Source organism: Entelurus aequoreus, linkage group LG27 (genome assembly GCF_033978785.1).
Source record: "Entelurus aequoreus isolate RoL-2023_Sb linkage group LG27, RoL_Eaeq_v1.1, whole genome shotgun sequence".
NCBI classification, from domain to species: Eukaryota; Metazoa; Chordata; class Actinopteri; order Syngnathiformes; family Syngnathidae; genus Entelurus; species Entelurus aequoreus.
In genome coordinates this window covers 24,659,769-24,682,268 of record NC_084757.1, presented here as the reverse complement: position 1 = coordinate 24,682,268, position 22,500 = coordinate 24,659,769, and the positions used below count along the sequence as shown (strand labels likewise).

Sequence of the window (22,500 nt, the reverse complement as noted above, 5' to 3'; positions counted from 1 at the left end):
CGTCCAGTACGAGTAGTCGGCCACCACCAGGTTGTTGACACCATCCACCGAGCGCTCAGGCTGCTGCACCTGCATGCGCTTGCGCCCCACGTAGCTGAAGGAAGACGATGGAAGAAGATCCAATCATTATTTCCACAAACTGGCCACCACATTAGGTACACCTGAATATGCCCAAATATAAGACACCATTTTTCTAATAGAAAAATGTTTTGAAGACAGAGCGTCTCCTAGAGATGTGTACTTGCAACCTAGCAGGCAGTGTCAAAATGGTAAATACTTTTTGTCCAAAGAGAAGTCTTGAAAAAGAGGGGTCGTCTTATATTCGTGTCACTGAGGCAAAAAGTAAAAAATTGAGGTTTTCTCAGAGAAAACAAGTGAAACAAAAACCTGTGGACAATAAGAGAGGGCATACCGTAGTCTTAAATGACTTGAGTTGTCTTATATTCATTTGTTATTTGATTGTTTACACAAGCAAACAAGCAGTTGGTGCAAAAACTTTGTCTTTTTATGTCTTTTTAAGAAATGTCAGGTACATCCGAAGAATACTGGATAAAATAATGTTTTTTTTCTGAGAAGAAGTCTCAAAGGCCAGCTTAATAAGATAGCCTTTAGAATAATAAACTTATAATAAGCTTATAATAAGCTTATAATAAGCTTAACCACTACCGCACCTTAAATTGGAGTCCTTAATCTCGTTATATATGCAAATATAATGAAAATAAAGTCCATTCTATTCTTCTATTCTATTCTAAATGTTTTGTCTTCAAATTAGCGCTGTCAAGCGATTAAAATATTCAACCGCGATTAATCGCATTTGTCTGTAGTTAACTCATAAATAATCGCAATAAATGCAATTAAATGGAATTTTTAACTTTAATAATTGTATTTTGGACAGACAAATTCAAAATAATACAGCACTATTAACATAGGAGTGGACAATGTGTTTGATTTTTGCTCATGTTTGATGATTAAACACGATCATTATTAGTGTTATAGCTTGGTTGGTAGAGTGGCCATGCCAGCAACTTGAGGGTTCCAGGTTCGATCCCCGCTTCCGCCATCCTAGTCATTGCCGTTGTGTCCTTGGGCAAGACACTTTACCCACCTGCTCCCAGTGCCACCCACACTGGTTTAAATGTAACTTAGATATTGGGTTTCACTATGTAAAGCGCTTTGAGTCACTAGAGAAAAGCGCTATATAAATATAATTCACTTCACTTCACAATTAAAACAGGGCAAAAACACACAAACACACACATGCATGCACACGCACACACACTATCTTCAGGTACATCTTAAGAACAAAGCTGTATAAACCCGAGCATAAGACGTTATTAGACGTTTCAAAGGCAGGTTGTATATATTTTTTTTTATCTTCAATTTTGCCGTAAAAATATATATTTTTAAATGAGTTGTTTTATATTCAGAGTGCCTTAAATTAAGGTCTAATACTGGTGATTTAAATACCCTTTAGAGAAAAACAAACTGACAAACCAAAGCTAAAGAAAAGCATGTGCATTATGATTGATGGCCTTACAGTCGGGTTTCAGAGATTTATACATGCAAAACATATTTGTTGTTTTTAATATCTTTGATTTTGTATTAAATGTCCAAAAACAGGTTTTAAAAAGAGTAATCCTTTATTTAGATTTGTCTTATATTGATTGTAATGGCTACATATTGCGATTATTTTAGAACACAGGTTTCAAACTCAAGTCCAGGGGGCAAATCTGCAATACTTTATGTCAGGGGTCCCCAAACGTTTTGACTCGGGGGCCACATTGGGTTAAAAAAATTTGGTCGGGGGCCGGGCTGTATATATATACTGTATATATATACTGTATATGTTATTGATGGGAAAATGCATTTTTAGACAATATGATTTGCCTGAGTGGCTAGGAGACACCGAGACTAACAAGCGGTAGAAAATGGATTAGATAGGACAGATTTAAAAAAAATGTAATAAAAAAAAATTATTAATATAATTTTTTTTTAACTTGGGACTTCCCGCAGCCCAGATTTTGGACGCTGGCGGGCCGTAGTTTGGGGACCCCTGCTTTATGTGGTCGGCCACATCATTCAGAATGGCCCCAGTCGCCCTACACATCATTTTATGCGGCCCACCACAAGATTTAATGTTGCCTGCCACATTATTTAAAGTGGCCCACCACATCATTGTATATGTTGCTGATGCAAATTGTGTAACAAGTCTATCATACGTTTATATTTATTCATACAGTGTATAGTCACAGTTACAAACAGCCTTCTGAGAGCAGCCATAATTGTGATGTGCGTAAAACCTGTCATGACCTGTTACTCTTCTTAGTTTAGTGGTGGGGTGGGCAATTAATTTTTACAGGGGGCCGCATGAGCAACCCGAGCACTGCTGGAGGGCCACGTCGACAATATTTCAATGAAATTTTGCTCAGTATTATTTTTGATATATACCGTAAGATTAATAATAATAATAATAATAATAATAATTAATAATAATACTTTCATTTAACCTAACTTAACTTTATACCAAAAGCACTGCTTTGGAAATCATTTGTACCCCTTTTAGAGATCACATTTAGTTCCCCTTAAACATCCTCATGTTGCACAATGAAATGTAAGCATAGGATGAAGTGTGCATTCCTGTAACTTTCTCTAGTAACAGCATTCCATGATTAATATAAATAAATTAACATTAATAATAAATGACAGTAGAATAAGCACACGTATGACTGAGGAGTCATAGTGTAACTTTATGTGGTGTTTGAGTTGTCCGACCATAGTGGCCATAAACGCAGCAGTGGTTTAGTGGTATGCGTGTTGGTGACAGATGACAAGTTGGTTTTGGCCTGGTTTGTACGGCAGAAAATGAGTAGTTTTTTGAGATAGAAGTGTTTTACTCATGTTTTTGGTGTGGTTATGGCCGAATATAAACAGTTTTGCTCAATAAAGTGATCAATATAATTCCTGGCCTCGAAGCATCTCGATAGACGTTACAATAATTGAACGGTGTTCAATTGAACGGTGTTGACAAACACCGTTAGGGCCGCTTGTTGTCACTGTCACTCAAAGTTGCATTGCAAAATTACACAGAATAAATGTGTTTATTTTGTTTAGAATTCAGATGGGATTTGATTTGGTGCGGGGCATATATTTGCTGTGCGCAGAGGACGCTTGAGCAGTGCGCAATTGCGCAGGCGCGCACCTTAGAGGGAACGTTGCTCGGCAGTCCATGTCTTGTTGAAAACACGCCATTCGTCATCAACTTTTTTTTTTTTTTAGCGTCTCGGGTGTAAACCGTGCATCACTTGTCGCTGTGCACCTTCACTCACAGGTTACACACGGACATATAACACTTTTCAAAATAAAAGCAGCACAGTTGTATTGCGCGCACGACATAGATGTTTTTTCAACTTTATTTTGTAATTTGTGATTGCAGCTGTTCACATTCACTCACAATCACACACGAGCATACGTCCACACGGAAGTAATACAAATAAGGCTTTTCAAAACAAAAGCAGCACCGTTGTATTGCACACTCGACATAGATACTTTTTTAAATGTATTTTGTAATTTATGATTGGCCTCACGCGGGCCGGACAGGGACGCACAAAGGGCCGCAGAATGCCCAGGTCTGGTTTAGTGCATGTTGCCAGCACTCGTAGTCCTGCCTTGTTTACTTTCCTATTGCTAGGAGCGCTGAGCATTACACACCGACTTCTGTTTGGTGATTCGGGCACACCTGCTGCTAATCCCAATCATGCCCCATCTGGCAGAGTTTTTGCTCATCACTGTTGAGTTATTTCGCTCTATGATACTATGAGGCTTTGACTGCTGGCGTTGCTCATGCCATGCTAGGTTTAACGTGCGCTTGTGTTTTTTTCTTGCCTTGTTATTGGATTAAATATTTCATTCTTACATTCAAGCTGCCTGCTGTCCTCTGCAACCTTGGAAACACCAACACCACACCATGCTGAAACGCGACAAAACCAAGCCAAAGAAGTTCTTACATGAGGTCCCAGTCCAGCTGGGCTTTGTCTACGTCGTCCATGATCGCCTGTAGCCGTCGCTTGAACCGAGGTTCAAACCTCACGTCGTCCTCTAAAACAAGAACTTTCTGTAGGCCACGCTCCACCACCTGTGCAACCCAAAATAACAAAACACCACCCAGTTTTTGCCTCATCTTGACAAGACACGCAAAAGCCGTGTTTAATGCTCCGAACGACCAACATGCTTTGACAGGTTGTGGCTTCAAGGTGGGCCGATACATTCACCTGTCTCCAGATGGAGTGATGGCTGAGGAAGCAGCCGATCTCGCCTCTGGTCAGGACCCGGCCTGAGTATGGGTCCTTGTAGTCCGGCATCATTTCTATTCCTAGGGCCTGCAGCTGGGACGTGTTCAGGGCTCTGAGAGAGGGAGAGAAGAAGAAGTCAAAAAGCTACAGCAAGTTCCAGCGTGTGGCTATGAAAGGCTGCCAGGTGGGAGGAGAGGGATTAGGACTTTCTCAGCAGGATTAGACTGAGCACAGTGAAGGGGAAGTCTATCCTGAGGCTTGGATAAGAAAGTGAGATAAGACAAAACATTTCAATTGCTGAACATTGTTATGGTTCAATCCACATCATCTGTCTGTCCATTCGCATACTGTACAGCAGTGGTCCCCAACCACCGGTCCGGGAAACAGGTACCAGTCCATGACGCATTTGCTACCAGGCCGGAGAGAAACATTAAATAATTTATAAATTATTTAATAAAATAATTAAAAAAAAAAAAAAAAATAAAAAAAAAAAAAAAAAAAAAAATTTTTTATAAAGGACTGCATTTTCTCCGATTTAACTTTGGCATGTCCCACCTAGGGATGATGTTTGATAAGAAATTATCGAGTTCGAGCCTATTATCGAATCCTCTTATCGAACCGATTCCTTATCGATTCTCTTATCGAGTCCAGATAGGTTGTTGTATATGGAAAAAAACACACAATATTTGGTTTAACAAAAGCTCACTTTTATTATATAAGAAAAAATAAAAACTTATAAATAAATAAATATTGACTGTTACCACCCTAAAAAAATAAAATAAAAAAAATAAATATTGACTGTTGTTACCTAAAGTATATTAAGTGGGATTTTTCAGAAAAATATATACAGTTACACAAAAACAAGCTGTCTCTGTGATCACTATAGGTGTATAAATAATAATATAGTGTTAAATAAAATCAGTCCCTTGGGCACAAAACTGAAAATAATACAGCTCTCCAAAAAGTGCACTTCTGCTGCTATTTGACATACTGTAACTGTTTGTTGTGATGCTTTCACATTTTTGCACTTTATTTCTTTATTGAAAGCAAATTCTATGAAGAGAAAAGTTGTTTGCAAATGTGGTTACAATGCTAAAAATTGAAAAGTTAAAGCTAAAAAAAGAAATACACTTTATTGAGTTAACATTATTTCTTAATAGGGGGATAGATGTGATGTTATGAGCCAGGGAATATAACAACTACACTACCCAGCATGCAACGGGAGTGACGAGCATGCGCGGTAGCCCCGAAAAGTGTTGTTACATGTCGCCACCCGGCAGCTAAGAATGAGGTTATGAGCACGCTGTGAAAGTAAACGTCAAGAACTCAGCCAACACGCCTCGTTTGCATTATTTATAATTAGACAGACAACACATATACAGTGTGATTTTGTTTTGTTTACAAGGAAAGAAAAACAAAAGTTAAAAAAGGGAGATGTGTTGTATATATATGTATGTGCTGCGGTTGCTTTAAGAACGTTGCGACAGCTGCCGTAAAGGAGGTGCGTTGCTAGCCTGGTTGCTATGTTTCCGGTTGGTCGTAAAAGTGTTCGTCATGTGTTTGTACCCTGCTCAAATCTCTCAGTAAAGTTATTCATTGGATTATACCTTTTGTTTTGAACTTTATTACACTTTGGAGCGCTTTTTTCCGGTCCATTGTTTTTCCTGCTTTGCCTATCTGCGCCTAATGACTGAGCTACGTGACGTCATTTCTTGTGATGTCTCAAGGGGCATTTCTGGTCGGGACGGGATTCGTTCCCAGGGATTCGAATAAAGAACTATAGTGGTCTCGATAACGGGTACCGGTTCTCAAAAAGGGATTCGAGTCCGAGGACTCGGTTCTTTTCTTATCCAACAACCGGGAAAATCGGGTTCGAGTATCATCCCTAGTCCCACCAGACCATGGGTGTCAAACTTGTTTTCATTGAGGGCCACATCATGGCTGTCATTAGAGGGCCGCTTGTAAGAGTAAATAATTAAGGAATTTGCCTATGAATTTAAATATTTAAAAAATTTTTTACGTAAAGAGTAAAAAAAATCTGCCGATTTTACCACGGTTTTTTACGGAAAAAAACTGGCAGCTTAGTTACCAGTAAAATATATGGCGTTTTAAAAAATATATATATTATTTTTACAACATATTACCTTAAATAAAAATACAGTACAGTTTTTTACCATAATAAAATGTCATACCATAAAATCATCAACCGTGGATTTTACAGTAAAAAAACAACAACAACAAAACTGACAGCTCAGTCGACAGAATTTTACTGTAAAAAAACTAACATTGGTCATTTTTTTTCCAACTTACAGTAATATGCTGTAAAAAAAACTCCATAAATTTTACAGTAATATCTATTGGTCAGGGGCAGCACGGTGCACCAGGGGATAGTGCGTCTGCCTCACAATGCGAAGATCCTGGGTTCGATCCTGCGCTCGGGATCTTTCTGTGTGGAGTTTGCATGTTCTCCCCGTGACTGCGTGGGTTCCCTCCGGGTACTCCGGCTTCCTCCCACCCCCAAAGACATGCACTTGGGGATAGGTTGATTGGCAACACTAAAATTGGCCCTAGTGTGTGAATGTGAGTGTGAATGTTGTCTGTCTATCTGTGTTGGCCCTGCGATGAGGTGGCGACTTGTCCAGGGTGTACCCCGCCTTCCGCCCGAATGCAGCTGAGATAGGCTCCAGCACCCCCCGCAACCCCGAAAGGGACAAGCGGTAGAAAACGGATGGATGGATGGATCTATTGGTCAGTTTTATAGTGTACAATTTGATGGATAACTTTCTTCGAAATCATGAGTTAAGCAGATATTTAAGTATTTATTTGGATTTTGACCAACAAAGTTAGATAATATAATATATCTTGCAATATTGGACACTATTTTTTCCCCTGTCAAACTAGAAAAAAAAACCCTAATACCTTTAGTAAGAAAATAAGAAAGTAGAGAAAGAAAATATAAGGTATTTTATTGAAACATGTTATTTCCAGGCTTTTGCGGGCCATATAAAATGATGTGGAGGGCCAGATCTGGCCCGCGGGCCTTGAGTTTGACACCTGTGTACTAGACACACCAATGAGCTTGTTTATAGATGTACAATAAAACTCCTCATGGGAAGTTGCCATTTGTTATATTTGTTATAACTTTGTGACATGATACAATGCACATTAATGAACATATCAGGCAGAAAAGTGACAGATTGTAGCCAAAGGCTGATTTCCATCTGCATCTCATTGCAAAGAAATACTAATTCAGCGTTATAGTGAGTTGTATTTTGCATGCACTTATTCTTGCCGTATTTATCTGGCACAAGTAGAAAGCCGGTCCCTGAAAATAATGCCTACATTAAACCGGTCCGTGGTGCAAAAAAGTTTGGGGACCACGGATGTACAGTACACATATGGAAACAATTGTCAATCTAATACACATCTATTGTTATGTAAGCATCTGACTGTTCACACACAAGTCTAATGTAAAAATCCATCCGTCAATTTCACATACACACACATCATATAAACAAATAGTAAAATAATGAGTCTGTCAATTCACATACACACATATGGTAACCTCCTGTTTGTCCATTCACATATACACATAATGAAAACAGGTCCGTCAATTAACAGATACTGCTAACATCGGTTTGCCCCTTCACATACAGTCATAATGTAAACATGTGTTTGTCAATTTTGCTAAAAGCTTGTCTGACCACACGCACGCACGCACGCACGCACGCACGCACGCACGCACGCACGCACGCACGCACGCACGCACGCACGCACGCACACACGCACACACACATTATTTTAGTTGTTACCTTCTTGAGACCTCCGAAAAATGCCTACCTCTTTAGGGCCACCCTTTTTAGATTTATATTTACAACATTAATAATATATACATACTATGCAAATATAAAAAGGTAAGCTTTTATTTTTTATGTTGAATTTTTTGTTTGTAATTGTTTTTTAATCTTCACTATTTACCGTATTTTCCGCACTATAAGGCGCACCTAAAAACCTCAAATTTTCTCAAAAGCTGACAGTGCGCCTTATAATCTGGTGCGCCTTATATATGGACCAATATTGAGCAACAACAAACCTAAACTTCATTTTCATAAAGTTTAGGTCTCGCAACTACGGTAAGCAGCCGCCAACTTCATTTTCCCCCATAGAAGAAGAAGTTCTTCTTCTATGGTAAGCAGCCGCCCCCGTAGAAGAAGAAGAAGCGTGCATGCTGGGATATATGACGTTTCATTTCAATTTGTGCGTTTATGTAAAGACCCCAAAATGGCTCCTATTAAGAGACACGCAATACGACGCAGAGTTTAAACTCAAGGCGATCAGTCACGCAGTAGAACACGGATGACAGAAGGCGAACACACGTTCACCAGGACAGGGAGACAGCGCCGGACGACATACGCCACTATCTGCCAGTGGATGGTAAATGCCTGGGCTGATAGATCAGTCTCAACTGTGGTCCGAGCTTTTAGGAAGGCAGGAATTGTCACTGAACTGCTGGACAACAGCAGCGACACTGACTCGATTAATGACGACTTCGACGAGATGTTGGATGCCGTATTCGCCCAACTTTTTAATTCGGACAATGAAGAAGAAGAATTCGAGGGATTCGTGGATGAGGAATAACTTCATAAAGTGAGCTTTACATGTTTATTTTGTGTGTTGTGTTGTGTGACATTAATGTTTGAACAACGTTGAGTTACTGATATTGTTATTGCTCTGCACTATTTCGAGTGTTACTATATTGTGATTGTTTGATTTACCGTAACACGAGCAAATCAGCTGTTTATTCATTTTGGGAGTGAACAGAGTTGTCAGAACGCTGGTTTGTAATCTTTTAATAAAGTTTGACTGACCTATCTGACTGTTTTGTTGACATTCCCTTTAGCGCAGCTCCATCTAATGCAGTGGTTCTTAACCTGGGTTCGATCGAACCCTAGGGGTTCGGTGAGCCGGGCTCAGGGGTTCGGCGGAGGTCAAAACACACCCGACTCATCGTGTAAATAAAAACTTCTCCCTATCGCCGTACTACGGATACGGCAACAGCAGAAGTCACACTGGTTTGCAGGTGTGTAATTTGTTGTGAGTTTATGCACTGTGTTGGTTTTGTTCTTTGAACAAGGTGATGTTCATGCACGGTTCATTTTGTGCACCAGTAAAAAAACATGGTAACACTTTAGTATGGGGAACATATTCACCATTAATTAGTTGCTTATTAACATGCAAATTAGTAACATATTGGCTCTTAACTAGTCATTAAGTACTTATTAATGCCTTATTATAACCCTAACCCTCTAACCCTGGCCCTAACCCTCTAACCCTAACCAAATAACTCTAAATTAAGTCTTTGTTACTTAGAATATGTTCCCCATACTAAAGTGTTACCAAAAACATATAACTTTGTCTTGAATTTGAAAAAAACCAACATTTTATTTTTCACTAAAGAAGGGTTCGGTGAATGCGCCTATGAACCTGGTGGGGTTCGGTACCTCCAACAAGGTTAAGAACCACTGATCTAATGAATGCATAGGTGCGCCTTATAATCCGGTGCGCCTTATATATGAACAAAGTTTTGAAATATGCCATTCATTGAAGGTGCGCCTTATAATCCGGTGCGCATTATAGTGCGGAAAATACGGTACTTCAGGTTATTACAGTATGTCTCTATGTACATATTTTATTGTTATTAATTTTGGGGCGCATTTACATTTCTTACACACACTTGTTATTACATATGTTGACCGTGGGGGAGCAATTTGAAAAATCCCCCCTTCTTGGGACCACCCTAATTTTGATAGATTTCACCACCAGGGGTGAAAATGAGACGTTCTCTAATAGATGCAATGGTTTTCCATATTGGGACCATGATTTATGTCCTAACTTGTTCACCGGTCCTCATATGGACGGTACTTTTCTTTGTTGATGTCCCAAGAAGGGTAGAAATACAAGAACACACACACACACACACACAGACACATAAATAATGTCCACTTAAAGTACCAGTAGAGTAGAAAAATGGGACCCATAACCTCCCTGCTTGGCACTCAGCAACAAAGGGTTGGAGTTGGGGGTTAAATCACCAAAATGATTCCCGGGCGCGGCGCCGCTGCTGCCCACTGCTCCCCAAGGGGATGGGACAAATGCAGAGGACAAATTTCACCACATCTAGTGTGTGTGTGACAATCATTGGTACTTTAATCTTTAATCTTTTAAAAACAAGTTGACTTTATATGCTAAATTGTGTTTCAGTGTATCCGTTAAACCCTATTTAATTGTATTTACAATTCGCAAAGTATGTGGAAATACCGTCTAAATACCGCTAACACAGACAAAGTATTTTTCAGCAGCGCATTAATAACAGAGCTAACTAGCTTATGCTGCTATAATGAGCCGGCCAGTGTTCTGCTGTTGGTGTGCAGATCGCGTCTCAGCTGATGGAAGTTAATTCTAGATTATAAATCATGCCTCTCATCTGGATAATAGGAGAATTTAGCCATAAACCGAGAAGTTATGGGTTATACTTGTACATATATTGGTTATACTTGGGGACAGCGTGGCGCGGTTGGGAGAGTGGCCTTGCCAGCAACCTGAGGGTTCCTGGTTCGATCCTGTGCTTCTACCAACCTAGTCACGTCCTTTGTGTCCTTGAGCAAGACACTTCACCCTTGCTCCTGATGGGTCGTGGTTAGGGCCTTGCATGGCAGCACCCGCCATCAGTGTGCGAATGTGTGTGTGAATGGGTGAATGTGGAAATAGCGTCAAAGCGCTTTGAGTACCTTCAAGGTAGAAAAGCGCTATACAAGTATAACCCATAAACCGAGAAGTTGTTCATCTGTGACATTCAACTTATACCTGGAAACGGAGAGAAAAACACGACAAGACCGAAGTCCAGCGTCTACAGCAACTTTTCTTTTTAACCCTTCGTGTGGATAATGATCCATTTTTCAATTAAACGGGAAGATATGAACATCCCATCAGTCGTCATCCCAGTGAGAGCAGACATTGTACAGTAAGTGATTGTTTTATTATGTAGTTTGTATTTCTTGTTTAGCACATAGCTATACTGCTACAGGATGCTTAGTGTTTATCACACAGCTTCTAAAACTTGTAGCTCACCTTCCTTATATTCAGGCTCAAAAATATAATGTTTTGCTAATAATTTTTCCCAAAGTCGTCGTCGTTGGCTCCCACGGAGTGCATGATTTGCATTGTTGTTGGTTGTGAAAGGATCTGTGGTTCCCACTTGTACGTGGCTTGTTCATTATCTCTCAAACTTACTACGGAATCTCTGTGAGATTGATACTATTTTAATGATATCTAATTACTCGCAAACTTTGTAAGTATTTTGGTGTTATAAATCCGATATATATTACATTAGCTTCAATATAGAGGCAACTACTTAGTGGCCTAGTGGTTAGAGTGTCCGCCTTGAGATCGGTAGGTCATGAGTTCAAACCCCGGCCGAGTCATACCAAAGACTATAAAAATGGGACCCATTACCTCCCTGCTTGACACTCAGCATCAAGGGTTGGAATTGGGGGTTAGATAACCAAAAATGATTCCCGGGCGCGGCCACTGCTGCTGCTCACTGCTCTCCTCACCTCCCAGGGGGTGATCAAGGGTGATGGGTCAAATGCAGAGAATAATTTCGCCACACCTAGTGTGTGTGTGACTATCATTGGTACTTTTTTTAACTTGTTTTTCCACTCTCCTGGTACTTTAAAGACACATACTGTAATCTAATCATCTGCCGGTCCACTTACATAAACACATAATCTTTGAATTCACATACAAACATAATGCAAACGTTTATCAGTCCATTGTAAACATCTGTCTGTCTAATCAGTTCAAGTATTTCCATTTAAATACACGCGTGCCGGTTAACTGTTTGATTTAATGATGTTGACCTACTTGCCGTCCACTGCGTCTGTCAGCGTGGTGTGCAGGCCCAGTGAGGTCATTGTTTTCAACATCCGGCTTCTTCTGTCCAGCCGACGCTTCAGGTTTATCAGGAACACCTAGGAAAAAAACCAATTCCATACATAATGAGGCGGAAAGAAAGAAGAAGCAATACAGGAAAGCAAATAAGAAAGACTCCTACCCACTTCTCTAAAGTGGGCTGGCTCAAGGTGGAGGACAGAGTTAAACAACTTGCACTGAGCCTAGTCTATAAAATCCGCTACACCTCCCTGATACCGAAGTACATGTCAAACTACTTCCTTAACGTAAATGACCGCCATAACCACAACACCAGGGGGAGCTCCACTAACCACGTTAAACCCAGATTCCGAACTAACAAAGGTCTTAACTCATTCTCTTTCTATGCCACATCAATGTGGAATGCGCTCCCAACAGGTATAAAAGAAAGGGCATCTCTATCCTCCTTCAAAACCGCTATAAAAGTTCACCTCCAGGCAGCTACAACCCTAAACTAACACCCTCCCCGGATTGCTAATAATCAAATGTAAACAATCAAATGCAGATTCTTTTTCTTATGCCTTCTGATCTCTCTCTCTCTCTCTCTCTCTCTCTCTCTCTCTCTATGTCCACTACTTGATGTCCATATCCCCACCCCCCCCCCACCCCCCTCCACACTCCTGATTGTAAATAATGTAAATAATTCAATGTGATTATCTTGTGTGATGACTGTATTATGATGATAGTATATATGATAGTATATATCTGTATCATGAATCAATTTAAGTGGACCCCGACTTAAACAAGTTGAAAAACTTATTCGGGTGTTACCATTTAGTGGTCAATTGTAAGGAATATGTACTTCACTGTGCAACCTACTAATAAAAGTCTCAATCAATCAAAAAAAAACCTTAATTAGCTAAGAGAGGTCCCGAAAATCTAAGGAAGTGATTCTCAAACTGTGGTACATGTTCCACAAGTGGTACGCGGGCTCCATCTAGTGGTACGCCAAAGAATCACTTGATTAAAATAAAGTATTTTCCGGACCATAGGGCACACCGGATTATAAGGCGCCCTGCTGATGAATGGTCTATTTTTGATCTTTTTTCTTATATAAGGCAACCGGATTATAGGGCGCATTAAAGGAGTCATATTATTATTTTTTTTTTCTAAATGTAAAACACTTCCTTGTGGTCTACATAACATGTAAAGGTGGTTCTTTGGTCAAAATGTTGCATAGATGATGTTTTACAGATCATCTTCAAGCCGTTTTCTGACAGTCGCTTCCGGATGCGGCGTTTTGTGGGCGGTCTTATTTACGTGGCTCACCTTCGACAGCGTCTTCTCCCCGTCATCTTTGTTGTAGCGGTGTAGCGTGCAAGGACGGGTGTGGAAGAAGTGTCAAAAGATGGAGCTAACTGTTTTAATGACATTCAGACTTTACTTCAATCAATAACGGAGCAGCATCTCCTCATCCGGAAACGAACAACAAGGTGTCCCGTGAAAAACCGTCCGACCGGAACTCTCCAATAACTAAAGTTCCTTGGGTGAATAATGTAAACTCACTACACCGGTATGTTTTAGCGCTTTCATGGCGAGTTTACTGACAGATATAAGTAAGAACTTTACACTACTTTATACTACAAATGGCAACAGCGGAGGATGAATGTCCAGAAGATAGAGAAAAAGAAGTCGACGACGGTGTCGACTCGGACTACATAAGGCGGACGCGCGCAATTTTTCAGGATTAATGCAGATCCCAAATACAGATCAGCAGGTACCAGAAGGTAAGAAAAGTTGCTTTTGCATAATATTGCAAAACAAAAACGCCAGATAATATGTCTTACCTTATACACACACCATAAAAATACTCGTATGTTTAATGCGCCGACAATCCATCAAGCGGTGCGGCTTCATAGCTTACCAAAGTCGTACTAAAACATTTTTGATAGATTTTTCAGCGCCGTGTGTAATGTTCTATATTTACAATGGAACATATAACATGTTAGTGTTGTTTTCAGTGGCCGTGCCAGCAATCGGAGGGTTGCTGGTTACTGGGGTTCAACCCCCACCTTCTACCATCATAGTCACGTCCGTTGTGTCCTTGGGCAAGACACTTCACCCTTGCTCCTGATGGCTGCTGGTTAGTGCCTTGCATGGCAGCTCCCGCCTTCAGTGTGTGAATGGGTGAATGTAGAAATAGTGTCAAAGCGCTTTGAGTACCTTGAAGGTAGAAAAGCGCTATACAAGTATAACCCATTTATCATTTTTTATCTATCATATTGCCATCATAGTGCAGTCTACACGTATCTCTTATGTTTGACTGCCATCTACTGGTCACACTTGTCATTACACCAAGTACCAAATAAAATTGCTTTAAGGTCGGTAAGCAAAACCAGAATTATTCCGTACATTAGGCGCACCGGGTTATACATGTGCACAGGCGAGTTTTGAGGAAAAAAAAGGATTTTAAGTGAGCTTTATAGTCCTGAAAACACGGTACAGTGTTTTATTTTACTATATTCAAACACAGTGTTACTGTTCAAACTGTGTGTAACGTTACAGTGGCCAAAGATATTGAAAATACTTGTTAAATAAAACCTTTGCTTTGTTTTTAATGAATATTTAGACCTACTACGCTACTGTATTTTAATGTTGGTCATTATGGAGGTACGTTTTTTTCTTAGGTGGTACTAAGTAAAAACAGAGAACCACCGATCGAAGATAACTCACATTATTCAAACCGATGGTGTCCTGTGGCGATGGCGGCAAGTACAGGTGCTCAGAAGGGTCAACATTGTGGTCAACTGTGGGCAGGAACAGTTCAAACAAGATCATTTAACATGAAGAAAGAGGGAAAATAGAGAAGAAGTAAGAGAAAGGACAGAAAGATGGAAGGTTTGGAGGACTGACAGGATGCAATCAGAGACGCCAGTGGAGGTCAAGGGGAACCAACGAGGCAAAGCAAGGCGTGACAGATTTCTGGAAAGCATCTGTATACGTACATCTCTGCATGTGTGTGCTTGTGTGTGTGTGTTAGCGCTCACTCAGGGCCTCCGTGATGGTGTGTGTGAAGCTCTCATATTCGTCCTCCACATTCTGCTGTGCCTTAAGGGGGACGGGAAGGAAGCCATAATGCTCTCTGTTGCACACAAACATCTGCACACCTGCAGGACACAGGACACATTACACATTACACATTTGGACTTGGAAGAGGAAATTAAAATGAACAAAATACATGTTTATACATTGTTTTTCTTACTGAATTCTTGTAATTGACAAAAGGTATGAAAATATATGAAAAACAAAAGCTTTTAAAGTTTAACTAATTATTATTGTACAAAATTTGTATTTTTTTTAGACAAAATCGTTTTAGTGTTAGGGTTAATAATTCACATTAATTCACCTATTTAATGCGAAACTTAGTTGAAGCAAACAGTTAAAGCAAATTTAATTCAAAGCCATTTATCTTAAAATAAATCACTCTAAATGAATTAAATGAATAAAATAAAATGTAACGGAAAAAAACCCAAATACAATGATACAAAAAAAAATTGGGAAAGATGTTGGTTGTAAGAGAAATTTCAAGCAAGGTCATTAAAATGTTTGCATTAAATTTAAGCGAGTTTAGTCAACTACACAAGCTGTTTTTCTTTATTGCCTATCGACTATTTATTACTGCTTTTCTTAATACTTGCCGGGACCTGAGTCCAAATTTTTCAAATGTGTACGGGCATGACAAATAAAGCTCCTTGAATCCTTGAAACACACACAACGATGCATGCAATACCGCAGCAGGCACAAGCCATTGATCCAACGTTGATTAAACATACATGTCCTTTCGAACTGACTTTTAAACAACGTTGCAAAATAGTTTTTGTAAATTGAGACGACGTTGATGTCGAACGTTGGATACACGTTGTTGGTTGGGAAATGACCACATTTCAATGGTCAAATCAACGTCAAAACATGACATTGAATAAACGTCAAAAAGCATGTTGTTTCAACATTGTATTTGTGTTGTAAAATATTAGTTGGGAAATGACCAAAATTCAATGGTCAAATCAGCGTCAGAACCCAACATTGATTAAACGTCGTCAAAAAGCATGTTGTTTCAACGTTATGTTTGAGTTGCTCAACATCAGGACCTAAATCAACAAGTTCTCAATGTTGTTTTAATGTCTTTTGCCTGCTGGGACACTTCTGCATAATGGTGTGGCGGCCCTAAGCAATTTTTGTGGTGGTTCAAGAAGCAAGCAGGTATCTAACATTGGATCCACGTTGTTGGTTGGGAAATGACCACATTTCAATGGTCAAATGAACGTCACAACATGACATTGAATAAACTTAAAAAAGCATGTTGTTTCAACGTTGTACTTGTGTTGTAGAATATTGGTTGAAAATGACTAAAATTCTATGGTCAAATCAGCGTCAGAACCCAACATTGATTAAACGTCGTCAAAAAGCATGTTGTTTCAACGTTATGTTTGAGTTGCTAAACGTCAGGACCTAATTCAACAAGTTCTCAACGTTGTTTTAATGTCTTGTGCCTGCTGGGAGGGACACTTCTGCAAAATGGTGTGGCGGCCCTAAGCAATTTTTGTGGTGGTTCAAGAAGCAAGCAGGTATCTAACGTTGGATCCACGTTGTTGGTCGGGAAATGACCACATTTCAATGGTCAAATCAACGTCACAACCTGACATTGAATAAACATCAAAAAGCATGTTGTTTCAACATTATGTTTGAGTTGCTCAACGTCAGGACCTAATTCAACAGGTTCACAAAGTTGTTTTAATGTATTTTGCCTGCTGGGACACTTCTGCAAAATGGTGTGGCGGCCCTAAGCAATTTTTGCGGTGGTTCAAAAAGCAAGCAGGTATCTAATGTTGGATCCACGTTGTTGGTTTGGAAATGACCACATTTCAATGGTCAAATCAACGTCACAACATGACATTGAGTAAACGTCAAAAAGCATGTTGTTTCAACGTTGTATTTGTGTTGTAAAATATTGGTTGAAAATGACCAAAATTCAATGGTCAAATCAACGTGAGAACCCAACATTGATTAAACGTTGTCAAAAAGCATGTTGTTTCAACGTTATATTTGAGTTGCTCAACATCAGGACCTAAATCAACAGATTTTCAACGTTTTAATGTCTTGTGCCTGCTGGAACACTTCTGCAAAATGGTGTGGCGGCCCTAAGCGATTTTTGTGGTGGTTCAAGAAGCAAGCAGGTATCTAACGTTGGATCCACGTTGTTGATTGGGAAATGACCACATTTCAATGGTCAAATCAACGTCACAACATGACATTGAATAAACGTCAAAAAGCATGTTGTTTCAACGTTGTATTTGTGTTGTAGAATATTGGTTGAAAATGACCAAAATTCAATGGTCAAATCAACGTGAGAACCCAACATTGATTAAACGTCGTCAAAAAGCATGTTGTTTCAACGTTATGTTTGAGTTGCTCAACATCAGGACCTAATTCAAGAAGTTCTCAACGTTGTTTTAATGTCTTGTGCCTGCTGGGACACTTCTGCATAATGGTGTGGCGGCCCTAAGCAATTTTTGCGGTGGTTCAAGAAGCAAGCAGGTATCTAACGTTGGATCCACGTTGTTGGTTGGGAAATGACCACATTTCAATGGTCAAATCCACATCAGAACCCAACATTGATTAAACGTCGTCAAAAAGCATGTTGTTTCAACGTTAGGTATGAGTTGCGCAACGTCAGGACCTAATTCAACAGGTTCTCAACGTTGTTTTAATGTATTTTGCCTGCTGGGACACTTCTGCAAAATGGTGTGGCGGCCCTGAGCAATTTTTGTGGTGGTTCAAGAAGCAAGCAGGTATCTAACGTTGGATCCACGTTGTTGGTTGGGAAATGACCACATTTCAATGGTCAAATCCACATCAGAACCCAACATTGATTAAACGTCGTCAAAAAGCATGTTGTTTCAACGTTAGGTATGAGTTGCGCAACGTCAGGACCTAATTCAACAGGTTCTCAACGATGTTTTAATGTATTTTGCCTGCTGGGACACTTCTGCAAAATGGTGTGGCGGCCCTGAGCAATTTTTGTGGTGGTTCAAGAAGCAAGCAGGTATCTGATGTTGAATCTGTCACGCCAAATTTCTTCCCCCTACAAGCCCCCCCCCCCCCCATTTACTTCCGGGGTCATTTCCTCTTACGTCATTTCCTCTTACGTCATTGACAGCGATCGATAGCACTTCGGCTTTGACTGCCTGTCGCTGGAAGGATACTTGTTTTTTTTTGTTGTTTATTTTTTTTAATAATATAGCGTTAACAAAACGTCTGTATTAATCGGACAAGTATTAATCGGACAAATTAACTTGAGGATATACCTGACTGCACATATGCGGAAATGAATAACAGTGTTCAATAAGTTAATTCATTATCAATCAACATTATCAAACTTTATTAAAACTACATTTATTCGTTAAATTCAGTTTTTTTTAGTTCTCTGTTTGCTGTCTGTTCGCTGTCAATGACGTAAGAGGAAATGACGTAAGTAAGAGGAAATGACGTAAGAGGAAATGACCCCGGAAGTAAATGGGGGTGGGGAGGTTTTTGTAGGGGGAAGAAATTTGGCGTGACAGATCCAGGTTGTTGGTCGGGAAATGACCACATTTCAAAGGTCAAATCAACGTCACAACCTGACATTGAGTAAACGTCAAAAAGCATGTTGTTTCAACGTTGTATTTGTGTTGTAGAATATTGGTTGAAAATGACCAAAATTCAATGGTCAAATCAACGTGAGAACCCAACATTGATTAAACGTCGTCAAAAAGCATGTTGTTTCAACGTTATGTTTGAGTTGCTCAACGTCAGGACCTAATTCAACAGGTTTTCAACGTTGTTTTAATGTATTTTGCCTGCTGGGACACTTCTACATAATGGTGTGGCGGCCCTAAGCTATTCATCCAGCAACCAGCAGGGTTTGTTGAACCTGTGAGCCTCTTCCCCACTGTACCCCAAGCAACACATTCTTGTCAAGTCTGTGAACTGGCATGCGCTCCGATCAGCAACCACACACCATATGCACATGCGTCTGCTTTCTTTCATCGTATAAAGTTCCGACTGTTGCCGAGCATACAATAAGTGAGCAAATAAAAGCAGCTCCCTGTTGACCGGAGCCTGACGCTAAATGCGTTTGCAGCCTTGCTCCAAATCTGCTAGTTTGCCGTTAGCTTCGAACTGACCCGCTTGACGTGCGGAGAATGCAAACACCATGATGTCATCAAAGGACCAGCTGTAGTCCGGGTGAGGAGGGTAGAAGGTCAGATCCCGGCTGGCCTGGCGACGCAGGTCTAGTAGGAAGGTGCTGTGCACCATGGGAACCGGGAAGCAGCCCTGACGCTTCCACTCCCTGATTGGCTGGTAGTCTGGAGTTCGCTTGTAGTAACCCTTAAAAGACGGCGTGTTTTTGGCATGAGGTCATAAAAGAAAAGGAGCACTTTCCGTGGGATGCTGAGTGATGTACCTGGGGGGTCATGCCACACCAGAAGTTGGAGTACAGGGAGCGGGACTCCATCATGGGGGCCACCAGGGTCAGGTTCTCGGCGATGAGAAGGTTGAGCACACGAGGATTGGTCAGCAGGTTGTCGCTGTCTACAAACTACAAACACAACCTATAACACTAATTTTGTTCTGAAATGTAACGTCCATGCATACGACTGACGGAATATTACCAGTATGAAGTCGGCCCATCGTTCCTTGGCAGTCTTGAGTGCCGCCTGTCTCAGCTTCATCACATGATTAAACCTGGACGGAGGCCAGTGCTTCGGACCCCACTCGTCCGTGTAGGACCTTGACAGAGACCAATGTCAGCATCACTCGTTCATGAACTGATGGATTCACGGACTTATAACCAAAGGGACTGACTTGGGCTCCTCCATGGGCCGCCACTCCACGTAATGGTAGAGACGCTGAGCGTTCTTCAGCCACTCTCTCAACATGGACGTGGTGTTGTCCACATTGTGGTCACTCGCTGCCCTGCAACGCCGCAAACACAAGGCGGTCTTTAGACTGCAGCTTTGTATGGATCAAAGCAGAGGCGGAGCATCAAATTATGGGCCCTCGTACACAAGACTCCTCCATCCCACCATAAAGCCAACTTCACCGCCCATTACACACACTTGGTATGTTTGCATGCACTAAAAAACTAATTGGTGCATGGATTTTGGTTTAAACTAACGTTTTAAAACACACGTTTTTTGGCACATTTTTATACAGTCGTGGTCAAACGTTTACATCCACTTGTAAAGAACATAATGTCATGGCTGTCTTGAGTTTCCAATCATTTCTACAACTCTTATTGTTTTGTGATAGAGTGATTGGAGCACATACTTGTTGGTCACAAAAAACATTCATGAAGTTTGGTTCTTTTATGAATTTATTATGGGTCTACTGAAAATGTGAGCAAATCTGCTGGGTCAAAAGTATACATACAGCAATGTTAATATTTGGTTACATGTCCCTTGGCAAGTTTCACTGCAATAAGGCGCTTTTGGTAGCCATCCACAAGCTTCTGGTTGAATTTTTGACCACTCCTCTTGACAAAATTGGTGCAGTTCAGCTAAATTTGTTGGTTTTCTGACATGGACTTGTTTCTTCAGCATTGTCCGCACATTTAAGTCAGGACTTTGGGAAGGCCATTCTAAAACCTTAATTCTAGCCTGATTTAGCCATTCCTTTACCACTTTTGACAAGCGTTTGGGGTCATTGTCCTGTTGGAACACCCAACTGCACACAAGACCCAACCTCCGGGTTGATGATTTTAGGTTGTCCTCCTAATCCTCCTTTTACATTGTCCCATTTACTCTCTGTAAAGCACCAGTTCCATTGGCAGCAAAACAGGCCCAGCGCATGATACTACCACCACCATGCTTGACGGTAAGTTTGGTGTTCCTGGGATTAAAAGCCTCACCTTTTCTCCTCCAAACATATTGCTGGGTATTGTGGCCAAACAGCTCCATTTTTGTTTCATCTGACCACAGAACTTTCCTCCAGAAGGTCTTATCTTTGTCCTTGTGATGTCATTTTCAGTAGACCCATAATAAATTCATAAAAGAACCAATGTTCATGAATGTTTTTTGTGACCAACAAGTATGTGCTCCAATCACTCTATCACAAAAAATAAGAGTTGTAGAAACTATTGGAAACTCAAGACAGCCATGACATTATGTTCTTTACAAGAGTATGTAAACTTTTGACCACGACTGTATAAAAATGTGCCAACAAATTATAAAGTGGCCAGCATATGAATTTTAAATAATCATATAACCCGTCATTATTTACTTAAACATATTCTCAATTAGTCAGAGTGTACAATATATATTAGCTGATACACATAGGATTATCATCAGTGAATAATATGAATTATAATTATTATTATTATTATGATTATGTCATTATTAGTGCTTCTTCTGGGAGTTTAGTCTCCCCCTGTCTTGCAAAAGTACTGACGCGTCTATTTCTAACTTTAATCAAGAGCCCTTGAACGCACCACAGTTATGGGCATCCATCTACTGCATCTACTTCTACCACTTGTTCCTCTCAGGGTTGCGGGGGATGGGGTTTGGGCGAGGCAGGGAGAAGGTCGGCTGGAGCCTACCCCAGCTGCACTGCGGAAGGCAGTGTACACTTTGGACAAATCGCCACCTCATCACAGGGCTAACATGAATAGACAGACAAAGACAACCATTGGGGCGGCGTGGCGTAGTGGGTAGAGCAACCGTGCCAGAAACCTGAGGGTTGCCGGTTCGCTCCCCGCCTCTTACCATCCAAAAATCGCTTCCGTTGTGTCCTGGGGCAGGACACTTCACCCTTTGCCCCCGGTGCCGCTCACATCGGTGAAATGAATGACAGGTGGTGGTCGGAGGGGCCGTAGGCACAAATTGCAGCCACGCTTCCGTCAGTCTACCCCAGGGCAGCTGTGGCTACGAAAGTAGCTTACCACCACCAGGTGTGAATGATTGATGGTTCAGAAAAACATGTAAAGCGATTTTGGGTACTTAGAAAAGCGCCAGGTATTATTATTATTATTATTATTCCCACTCACACACTAGGGTCAATTTGGTGCAGAAACACATCAAGCCTGGGAATCGAACAATGAGATGCAAAAGTGAAACTTGTGCATAACTTTATCCCATTCTGTCACAAATAGCTTTATTATATTTTACTTTTTTCTATCACTTCATCATTGTTGTAAAAAGGTTTGTGCTGTGTGTGTGAATGCATAAAGGTGAGCTTTAAGACG

The 22,500-nt window shown here is 40.6% G+C and overlaps 1 protein-coding gene across 2 annotated transcripts in view; it reads right to left on the bottom strand.

The window, feature by feature from the left end:
• Positions 1 to 22,500, bottom strand: part of colgalt2b (collagen beta(1-O)galactosyltransferase 2b) — a 67,748-nt gene that overhangs the window by 4,525 nt on the left and 40,723 nt on the right. For both annotated transcript variants that reach the window (XM_062039292.1, XM_062039293.1), the window contains exons 2-11: positions 20,124 to 20,234; positions 19,931 to 20,048; positions 19,723 to 19,857; positions 19,442 to 19,646; positions 15,266 to 15,385; positions 14,952 to 15,025; positions 12,213 to 12,319; positions 4,269 to 4,401; positions 4,005 to 4,132; positions 1 to 94 (exon numbers count right to left, since the gene is read on the bottom strand). The exon at positions 1 to 94 is cut by the window's left edge and continues 113 nt beyond it. In XM_062039292.1, the coding sequence (XP_061895276.1) occupies positions 1 to 94; positions 4,005 to 4,132; positions 4,269 to 4,401; positions 12,213 to 12,319; positions 14,952 to 15,025; positions 15,266 to 15,385; positions 19,442 to 19,646; positions 19,723 to 19,857; positions 19,931 to 20,048; positions 20,124 to 20,234 (1,225 nt within the window). The remainder of the gene's footprint in view (positions 95 to 4,004; positions 4,133 to 4,268; positions 4,402 to 12,212; positions 12,320 to 14,951; positions 15,026 to 15,265; positions 15,386 to 19,441; positions 19,647 to 19,722; positions 19,858 to 19,930; positions 20,049 to 20,123; positions 20,235 to 22,500) is intronic.